Source organism: Pyrgilauda ruficollis, unplaced genomic scaffold, assembly GCF_017590135.1.
Source record: "Pyrgilauda ruficollis isolate IOZ18807 unplaced genomic scaffold, ASM1759013v1 scaffold25, whole genome shotgun sequence".
Taxonomy (NCBI): Eukaryota; Metazoa; Chordata; class Aves; order Passeriformes; family Passeridae; genus Pyrgilauda; species Pyrgilauda ruficollis.
Genome location: NW_024523822.1, coordinates 8,762,541 through 8,773,774, shown reverse-complemented (window position 1 = coordinate 8,773,774; position 11,234 = coordinate 8,762,541). Strand labels below are relative to the sequence as shown.

At 39.2% G+C, this 11,234-nt stretch overlaps 1 protein-coding gene across 1 annotated transcript in view; it reads right to left on the bottom strand.

The window, feature by feature from the left end:
- Window positions 1-1,229: 1,229 nt before the first annotated feature.
- The window catches only part of SPAG1 (sperm associated antigen 1), a 36,237-nt gene continuing 26,232 nt past the window's right edge, over window positions 1,230-11,234 (bottom strand). Inside the window, exons 14-18 of the mRNA XM_041470904.1 lie at window positions 9,123-9,264; window positions 8,093-8,219; window positions 4,796-4,960; window positions 2,531-2,908; window positions 1,230-2,362 (exon numbers count right to left, since the gene is read on the bottom strand). Coding sequence (XP_041326838.1) covers window positions 2,231-2,362; window positions 2,531-2,908; window positions 4,796-4,960; window positions 8,093-8,219; window positions 9,123-9,264 — 944 coding nt within the window. The 3' untranslated portion in view covers window positions 1,230-2,230. The remainder of the gene's footprint in view (window positions 2,363-2,530; window positions 2,909-4,795; window positions 4,961-8,092; window positions 8,220-9,122; window positions 9,265-11,234) is intronic.

The window sequence follows — 11,234 nt, the reverse complement described above, 5'->3', positions numbered from 1 at the left end:
ACTGAGTGGGTGAGTGACAAGCCAAGAGCATAACACCATGCTGGGATTGGGGTCTCCCTGCCACAAAGCCAGGTAAGACATTTGGGGTGCTCTTGCTCCCCTCTTTGCCCACTCCGTTGTTTCTAGGTGCTGTGTCCACACTGAGGCCATGCCCTGCAGCACTGAGGTGGCAGCTACAGTCCCACCTTTGCCTGGCAGAGCAGCCAAAGCTGCAGAAGAGATTATGGAGGGCAGAGGGAAACAAAAAACCAGCATACATAAAGGCCAAGCAGAGAGCAGAAACAAGATTTAAAATATGGGAGTGTTCAAAAATAGGAGGGGAGAATTAGACCAGGGAGAGATGAGCTCCGGCCCAGCAGTGAGGAAAGCAATAATTCAGCCTCAGTAATTCAGGCTTCTCCTGCTGACCATTACACACATGGGACACAAAACACATTTTGCAGCAGGTCCCGTGGTGAGCAAGGAGCTGCTTTTGGTCTGCAGCTGCTCCAGTGCCAGAGCTGGGACGCTGTGGCTGTCCCTGCACAGAGGCCACTCGGCCCCACCGGGCCAGGGACACTGCCTTTGGCAGGTGACCCCCCCACGTTTGCTCTTCAGCTGCAGCTGTTGGGGGCTGCAGAGATTTCTCCTGCAGCTTCCCAGACTAAGGCAAGAGGAACAGACTTGGCAGCCCTTACCTGTCAAACAAATGGTGAAATCCACACCCAAAGATATTCCATTCTGCACCCCCTGCCCCCAAAATTCCTTCCAGCGGTCTAATGCTGCCCCTTCAGTTTTGAAGACTGGTGCCATTGGCTTGAGCTGTTCAGGCCCAATCAGCAGTACAGTCCCTTACATGTGTTTGATTCAATTTTTTTCTGTGTCTTTAGAAATTGTTCTGCCTGTCCACCAGGCCCTCCCAAATGCTGTCTAAAGAAGTAGCCAATCTCAATGACACCTGAAGGAGGCAGGACCATCACCACAATGACTGCAGGCACTGCTGGTGTTTTACGTCCTCAACAGCCAAAGTTTAAGGTCTGCCTTAATCTGAGGAGATCACAGACACACAAAGGGAAAACCCATTAATTGCTAAGTATCAGTTGTACTGATGATGCTTTAGGAATTAAAAGCCTCATTCTTGGCACTCCAAGCTGAAACTCATAATCCACATGACTAAAGTGTACTGAACCAGAAAAGAAGCCATAATTGTACTTCTCAAGAAAAAAACTTTATTAATTAATATACACCTGAGAAAAATTTTCATTAGAACAACATTCTTAATGATACTTCTGCAGTGCTAAGTGAGTTTGATATACATTTATATCATCTGTGCAAAGAAGGCATCAGGGTATCTGAAAAATTTAAAAGCTTCACCTTTGAAGAAACTTTATCAGAATCGAATATAAAACATAAGTAATGCCTGAAATTAAAAAAAAAATCATACCGGTCCAAAAAATAGTTTTATAAATATATCTGTAAACAGAAATAGCTGGTATTTTAAACAACCTGAATATAAAACTCAGAGTTAAGTATTTCTGTTGTGCAGTGCAGCCACTTGTTCTTCTGTCACTGCCCAAAAGAAGTCAGAAAACCAGCCATCCTCCTGCACACACAGGAAAAAAGTTCTCTGCACTAAAAATTACTCACTTGTTAAAAACATACCCATCCATTTAATAATTGTTTCCATGACAAGCTAATCAATAATTCTTTCACCTTTTTTTTTCACATATTGAGCCAAAATATTTAAATCTGTTCTGTGCAGACCAGGAATAGTGAACAAACAGATGGCCCATGGGAGTTTTCTGAAAAATGTTAATACTTCTTGTAAACTCATTTTAGCAAAGTTACTGCTAACTGACCCATTTATCTTGAAGACACTTCTTTATCACAAGAACACAGAACTCACAAAATGATGTAACAAGTGACAACTAAAAGTGTATTTACCTATTTTACCATCAAGGTATTTCACATTGCATATATAATGTAAAATGTATTTTTCTGAGTCTAAATAAAATCAGTATGCCAAATGAAATGAACTCTGTTACTAACACAGATGGGTATTAAATTCTAGAGATGTATACAACTACAAGAAGAAAAGAGCAGCAAGTTTTAAATGTGCATATGCTGTCAAAACAAAATAGAATTCCAGCAGTCCAGGTAAAGACCCACTTGGACCCAGGCAAGTCTGCAGAGTTCATTCATTCATCTTCTAACATGAACTATATGCATGCAGCCAATAAACTTTAATTTGTTAAAGTTCATAAACCTTTTTAAGGCTCTCAAGATCGTCCAGTGAATACTGATCACTCTGGCTTTCTGTAAGTAAGTCAAACAGATGCTGTACTTCTTCTTTTTCATTTTTGCTGAGAAGGGCCAGCACCACCTGAAAAAAACCCACAATAAATTATTTTATAATCAGCACAAGTTGACTGAAAATCATAGTATCTGACAGAGATACAAAAGTCAGTGTGTTTTTTCCTTTTAAGATATGAAAATTTCCTTTAGATTTCTGGGCAATTTAAGTACACATTCAATCAGTTTAGGTTCTTACCTTAAATCTTTCTGCTTTGCTCAAGTAGAACAGGTGCTGATATGCAAGGCCAGGATCTTTTCCAGCTATGTAATGTTCCAACGACTGGATAAAAATCAGAAGTATTTCTCCTTCAAGTTTGTTACTTAGCAGCACTGGCATTGTTTTTGGATCAGTAACTGTTAAAAGGTCTGCACAAGCAGCTTTATCCTTACTGGCATTCAGTGCATTTACGATCTGCCCAAAGTCATAAGCGTTGGGGGGTTCCGAAACACGGAGCTTCTTGGAGGACCTCCTTGGCACTGGCTTTGGAACAGCCTCCTCAGCAGCAGCATGGTGCGTCCCAGCATCTTCTGATGTAGCAAACTGCCTCTCTTCCTGTTCATCAGGTTCAGTCACCTTCACAGACAAAGTGGCAACAGATCACTTAATGTGGACACAGAGATAACCTGAAGCTTCATGAACTGCATTTATCCATCATAACACTGGATTAAAGCTGCTCTTCATCAAAGAAAGGCACCCATGTTCTTCCATGTCCTACGGCCCCCAGAAGAGGAGCTCTCTAATTCACCTTTAAAGACTCACAATCAAAAGTGTATTTTTTACACCTCCTTTTCACTGCGTGGCACTGCACTGTGGAGCCCCCTGGAGAGCACCGGGAGAAAGGAGGACTCTACACATGTATTAAATGTGAAGTTCCAGAAGACAGGGACAACTGGAGTCAAGGCAGCAGACACCCATGTTTCATTTCTCTGCTGTGCCTCCAGGGCAGTACAGTTACAGGGCAGCTGGATCAGGTTGCTGTTTGGAGTCTTGCTTTGGAAAGAGAAAGCTCAGCATGGATAAACTGCCTCATTATCCACTTAACTTCTGAGACTGCAGCCTCCATCAAGTTTCATGAATCAGTAACTAAAAATTAACTATGGGGCCAACTACATTTGCTAAAATCTATTTCAAGCCATCAAGAGTTGTGAAATTATTATAACCTAAAACTTACTGAACAGGGCAGGGCCTCTTAATTCCATGTATTTTGAAAAGTCTGAAGATACTGTATTGCATAGAACAGGGGATTAGTAATTTTTGGAAAATATTTGGCTTATAGACATTTTGTTCTATATTTCAATAATCCTTAGAACTGAGGGAGAAACCTTGACTATCTTTTATATAATTATAGCTTGATTAACAAAGAATAATGATGATAAATTATTTTTCTAATTTTTTCTTTGCAGTCTGTCTTCATGGAAAAAGACTAGTTTGTACTACAGCAAGTGAAAGCAGGGAGTCTCTCCACAGGGGCAGTTGTAATGATGACAGCAAACATAAATGCTTCTTGCATGACCCCAAGAAAAATTACCAGTGCCAGCAATGTTAGCTGGTCTCTGAATTACGTGGGCACTTCCCAAACTGCCTCTAAACACTTTCCAGGTCCTGTTGTTTGTCACAACTCAGAGCTTAACTAACAGTATACCAGATTATGCCTGTTACATAAAATCCCACAAGCTCGTGACAACCTGAAGTACTTCAAGAACATTTCCCCCCCCCATATTAATAACTGCAGTTTCCATTATACCACATTCTGAAATTACATTATCAAATTACAGTATCACTGTACAGACTGGTAACTATGTATTTTAACTATACATTTTTAAATGAAAAGGGGGAAAAGAATTCTTTAACGACCAGCAAAGCTACAATCCAAAAATATCAGATGACTGAGAAAATCCTTTCATCACCTAATTCTACCCAGAACTGTGCAAAGCTAACATTTTGATCCCGTACATAACATTACATCCTGTGTTTCATCTGTAAGATCATACAGATGTTTGCTCTTTAGGGTAGGATTTCATTTTTCAGACCCATAACTTTAGGACCAGCACAGGAGCAGCCAGCACATCTGCTGACCACAGACCTCTGCCAGCACAGCCCCAGAGGCTGCCCAAGGAGCACAGACTTCAAAAATGAAACTGCTATTTCACAGCTGCACTATGTAAAACATATTTGAAAGCTTAAGCAGGTTTTGTCCTTAAGCAAGGAGCATATCCTCGAGTTTAGTGCCATCTAAATGGACTATTTTCCTTCCTAATATAGTTCTGAATACACTTGTGAGCAGTCCAAGCTTTATCATATGTAAAAATCCTCCAATATGCCCTCAAAATGATGTGAAAAATACAACACCATCCCTGCAAAGATATAGATTCAAGATTGGCAAACAAAAGCTTTAGTATTATCTCTTCAAATGTGCAGCTTCTGTTGTGTTTGTTTTTAAGAAATGAACAGGTACAGCACCTCTTGTATGGTTATTTCCTTCCCATGTGTCTGCTGACTGCCAGCTCCAGCACTGCTGTCAAGGTGAAGCAGTTGGGTTACCTCCTCTAATTCCTTTTGTGCTTCAACAACATTTGGATCTATTACAAGCACCTTGTTGAAATCATCAGCACTGGCTTGATAATTCTGTAAGTAGAAGAAAATATTTTCCTCATAAGCACATCACTAGAAAAATAAATCTGAAGTACCATATTGTCCTTTACCAGTAAGAAAGGTAAAAATACTGAGATCTGGTGACAAAAATAATCTAAACACTGACAGTGTGATTTCTTTAGAGGGGAAAAAGGAAATGAGAACAAGTTAATACTCTGTGACTAAATATTTCGAATTAAATATGTAATATGAAATAACTTACTCTCAGAAACCTAGTCCCTGTGTCAGAGAGCAAATTACTGAAGTTTGCTGCTTTTAAGCACAATTGCTTACAGTGTAACACTGCTTCACAATTAATATGAGTCCAGCAAGTTTGCATACTTGCTTTGCCAATAAGAGAGTTAAACTGAGCTTTGATTCAAGATATATCTAATCTTCCTGGGCTTCAATCCAATAGACCATCTCTTACAGTGAAATTTTGCTAGTACTTGAGAAAACTGGGATTATGTTACAACCTCTGGGCTAAACAAGATTAGGACAAACACAGTGACAGAGTGGCATTAGGACACAGTTCCTCAGTAATCAGCCTTGTAATTTGTTTAATGCTTTTATTTCCCATTTTTAATGTATAATTACTATTTTTAAACTAGATTTTCTGAAGTCACAAAGTTAATAGCATCAATTGAGGAAGACTGGAATTATCACACAGGAAAATCAAGACATCTCAAGGGCTGGAGTATCAAAAATAAAGATGAAATGCAGCAGTAAACAGTAAAAGACCATGCAGACAGTAAAAGACCAACATAATTTCTTGTGTGAGTGGTCTAGTATTTCTTCTGTTCCCAAGCAGCATCATGAGGTTACTATTAAATCATTTGTATTATCATGGAAAAAAAAAAATCCTCATGTACTACCTGAGGTACTTTCTCAGCACCTCAACCATAACAGAGGAGCCAGTGTCCAAGTCACTCAAACTCTTTCCCGCATTTTGTTCCAAACTGGTGGCCAGTATTCAAGGTGCAGAGAGTCTGCAGGACATCAGTAGTGAACTGAAGCCTGCTAGGTCATGAAAGAACACAGAGAATGAGAATTACGTGAGAATTACCCCTAACAAAGGAATGCACAAAGGGGCCAGGTTGCTTTCATGAGAAATCCACTACTAATTAAGCTAAATAATTTGAATCACAGATGTGAGGATTCACAGCTACAGAGAAAAGAGATTCTGGAACAGACTTCTGGAAACAGTAACAAGGGTCAGCAACCAACTCCACTGAATTTAAAACTGCAGCCTGCCTGACTGCCCAACAAAAATCATACAAGATGACTGTACCCAAAGCAAGAGGGTGGACTACCAGCTGCAGAGATGCCATTTGGGGTCCTGTGTCACAGGCCTAACACATCTCACTAACGTTTTCTCCTGATCTTCCCTTAACTGCATCCTGGTAAATCTGTAAAAAAACCCTCATTTACTACATTAAATTCCACTGCAGCTTTTTTAGTTAAATGTGTGTCTAATTACATATAAATAACACTTCCCACTTTAGTCAGGTCTTTGCTAAACTATACACCTTTAGCTCATACAATTCTTCATTACAATTTGTCAATTTCAGATAATTTTTGTCATTTTATCTGATTGTACCTATCATTTTCATCCCTGAAATTAGCAATAATGAAGGGATTAAATCTGACCACAACAAAACATTTTGGGAGTCCCCAGCTCAGGCTGTTCTGAAGGAGTTCATCAACACTATGTTTCAGGTTGTCTTCAGTAATACAAAAGTAGCACTTTTTTCCTAGGATATGCAAAAAGCAATTCTCAGCCTTCTTCATGGGTGTGTAATACCCTTTTTTGCTGTCTGGTAGAATCACATTTATACTGTTGTTTTATCAAGTTTAACAATATAAGGTTAGAGATGATTAATACCAAGTAGCTTAGCACAGTTAGAGAAAAAAAAATTACAAATTGGGACTTATCACACTTTAAAAATTTTATAGCTATGGCAACAGAGGAACAGATGCATCACATTCCTAGGACCTGCATTTGGAATTATAACATGGGATGAGAACAGACTGGTATGCTGCTAAGCACAAACAGGTTCTCAGGTGATTTGTCAGCTGAGACACCATTCAGTAATTTTTTGTAAGACATCAAACATAATGTAGGTCTGAGTAAGCATCCATTCATTTGAAGGACAATGATGAAACTTGGTGGACCTCCAGTCCACTTCTGCAACACTGAAGACAGCACTTCAGATGCTTGTTTAAAGACACTTGTAAATTTAATACAAAGCAGGTGACGAGAGCTGCCATCATGAGCCTACAAAATCAAGAAGCTGGTAATTCAATACCAAGTAAGAGCTGATGGGTAGAGCAAGGATTGCTGTGGGAGAATTGCGGAGTGTAAAGGCGAACTTAACGTCACTGAAGATGGGGAACCACCAGAGGGAGGGACAAACAGAATGACATGGTTCAAGTGATGGAACGTGAGATTTGAAGTCACATTTGTGATGGAAATGATAAATGTGTCTCCATTTATGATGATCAGGTACAAGGATACTCTAAAAACTGTATGTAAGATGAGCACTGTGGAGACAACCACCACTGTGCAGATGGAAAGAAAAAGCTGAGCACTGCCACAGAGTGACAAAGTACAGTACTGACAAAGGCTTGTAATGCATTGGGGGAAGAAAGAGAAAATGATGATAATTAAAACCCTGGTTTAATACGACACTTAAACATGAGCAGATGCCAAGACAGCTTGAGATTTTGGTTTGGACAGATGAAGGCAAATTTGGAGAGAATCCATTTGTCATCAGCAAAGTTATAGTAAACTCCTTGACAGATCAAAGAGACTGGGATACCCAGAAGGAGAATACTAGAACATTAGAACCGATTTGAAACTCACTTAACCAATCTCCAGTCAAACCTTATTTATTGCAATATTCTTGTATTTTCTCAAATTATTACATCAACACGCAGGTTTTGATGTAGCAGAAATATTTATATAATGTTCCATGTATGCCTAATGCTCTACAAAGTAATACATCATCACACTGAGTACTTTGATTGTAGTCACCCATTTACAGCAACTACCTCATTGCCTTTGGAAGAGGATAAGCAAGTTTAGAAGTACTTAAGAATACCTGGCATGTTCTTTTTCCTCACCTGTAATCCTTTGTACGCTAGTGCTCTTCTATAAAAAGCTTTAATATTAGAATCTTCTATCTGAAGAACATGATCACAATCCCGCTTAGCCTCTTCATATTTATACAGTTTCAAGTAACAGAGAGCTCTAACACAGAAAAACAGAATATACTGCAATATAAGTAATTCTACAGTGCTGCAGTGCCAACATCTTCTGACTCACAAATGTTAATTAAAGTACTTCACACAATTCAGTCTCAATGTGATTTTTTTTAAAAGTAACATTAACTATCAAGAACATCACTGGATGGATTTAGAGAAGGCTAATTCCTGAAAAAAAAGTCAGAATGCAAGTATGACTAATGCTTGAAGTTAAGCAGGTATGCAAATATTTTAAAAGCAGAGCCTACATTAGTACAATATGAGAGTATAGTGGTTAATGTAATACAGATTTTATACAGCCATTCTGGGTAAAAAAGTGCTCTGGACTAAATAAACAACACTGCTCTCTGTACCTAATTATTACTTGGAACTCTCCTATTCAAGTACCGGTCTAATCAAATCCTTCTTAGTTTGTAAGAGCTGATAAGATTACAGCATAAAGAATTATACTGCTGAATTAGGTCAACCTTTAAAATGATGCTGATGTATGACTGTGCGCTTACTTTTATTTCCTCAGAATGTATATTTTCTCTGAATTATTACTGTTCATAGCTGAGATATTGCTACTGCATGTTAAATTTTCAATTCAAATCATACCAGTGTTCTCAAAAAAAAAAATCTCAAAAATGCTAAGCTTATTATAACTTCTACTATTGCTTACTCTATTTATAGATCAGATTTTAAGATATATATCAGGGACATTAATATTTGCTCCCCTTGAAAAATGTTTTTACAAGAAATCCATTTTGTTATTATCAACACTTACCAAGTAGGGAAAAAAAAATCCCTTTTTCTCAACAATGAGTGAATGGATGCAAAATCTCTATTTGAAATGAGAAAATGTAACTACTGTTATCCCACAAAGCAGCATTAGCTATTGGATCTTTACCTGTTAGTGTAGACAGTACATTCCTCAGTATTTAACTTCATGCACTCACTGTATTTATTTGCAGCTTCTTCATATTCCCCCATTTTTACAAAATCATTCCCTTCATTTTTCAACCTCTTGAACTTCTCCGTAGCTTCCTCACCTACAGCATAGAAGGATCACAGTGTCACATAAGGTCAGTTCATGAAGGGTGCCTGAATCATCTGTGCAGAATAAGGATTAATGCCTGGCAGTGGAGTCCCTCTGTCACCCTGCACTCGGCCATTCCTGTCCCCAGCCTCTCCTGCTGCTCCAACCAAGGCACAGCCAGGCCTACATTTGGCTCAACAAATAGGTCCCCATCCACCAGTGTTACTTCTCTGCTGAAAATAATGGGAATGCAACAGACAGCACTAAGCTTTCCCAGATTTTGTGTGGTAGAGAGGGCCTACCTGTGTCCACTGAGACCCTGCTTTTGCTTACAATGGTGCAGACTTAATCAGCAGGATTAAAGGCCTTCCAGATCTCCATCATCACACCAAGGTGGCCATAATTTCATCTAATATTCTCTTTGCAATCATACCACGGTTACTATGCTAAACTGACAGTGACAATCAAATAATCACATCAGCTGGAGTTAGGGATACATCAGTAATATTCTGTTAAGAACTATTTCTAAAAGATGCAGTGAGGAATTTTGAAACACCTAACTAGACTTTTTAGTGTAGTAACTGTGTTATTCCATAATTGCCTTTCCTTCTTAAGTCCCCATCATTTGCTGCAGATGCTTTTGGGTTAGGCTACAGTTTTTAGCTGTGTTTGCAGTGAAAAACTGATCCCAACTGCAGCTTCATGACTCTGCTGCGACAAACAGTAATTATCAACATAGCCCTAAGTAAATCATAATGAAATCATCTACTTTTTGCACCGTGCTAAAGAATATGACCCTCCTGCCAAGCTTCAGGTTTTCAACACTGTATATAATCAACAATTAAACCTGTAACTGAACTCACTGAGTTCTTTTATAAAAACATGGCAGTTTCCTATGCCAGGAAACTACATGTGGAGTTGGGCAAAAATAAACTACACGATACACACAATTAAATTATAATTCAAGTTGTAAGACACAAAGAAAAACATACAATTGTTGCAAAAAACTGTCAGCCAATGGTAAGGATTAATTACTGACTGAACATTATTGTTGGCAGCCTTTCAGTACCAGCGATCACTGTCAGGTCGCACTGATGCAGCAGAGGCCTGAGAAGGCAACCAGAACCTTAAGAGTCAGCCTTCAGTGAAGAAAACAGTTATGCAATCGTTGTTTAATATTTCTAAAAACAAAGCCTAATCAAAGCCTGCTTTATTTTAAATATAGACTTGTTTTGCATCAAAATGCTGCCAAACACTTGGAGGACACTCAGTATTGCAGTAATGCATTAGACACATCACCCCATCACTAGTATGTATTTGGCCAACAGCCCAGGTACAAACTGCAGTCCCCTCTGTTGTTAATCGAGGGGAGATTATCTTCAATACTACTTTACATTAAAATAAACTCAAAGGGAAACCAATTAATACATGAATAAGGAATCACAGGGTTAAAGCCTTTGCAAAGGGAGTGTTTAATGTCAGTAACAACTGAATCAGAGAGCTTCCTTCACCTTTTTACTGAAGGAGAAAAATGGAAACTGCAATGAAGGGAAAAAAAAAGTCAGGAAGGAAGTTAAGTTTCCCAGAGTTCAGCACTCAGTGATTATGTAAGGACAAGTCCAGAATATCCTTGAAAGGTGTCTCCTAATCTTCTGCCAAAATTGGGTGCTTGTTTGGGTGGTGGTTTTTCTGGGGGAAAACTGTTCTGTAACTGTGTTATGATGTCAGGGAAACCACCGATGCTCATGTCCTGGGGGGCATTAGGCACAGCAGGGCATGGTAGGGGATTGTCCTGCTCTGCTCTGATCTGCACTGGGGTAGCCTCACCTTGAGTGCTGGGGGCAGTTTTGGGCACCACAATGTAAGAAAGATACATTAGAGAGCGCCCAAAGGAGGGCCATGAGCATGGTGAAGGTCAGAGGGGAAGCTGTATGAGGAGTGGCTGAGGTCACTTGGTCTGTTCAGCCTGGAGGAAAATGAGAG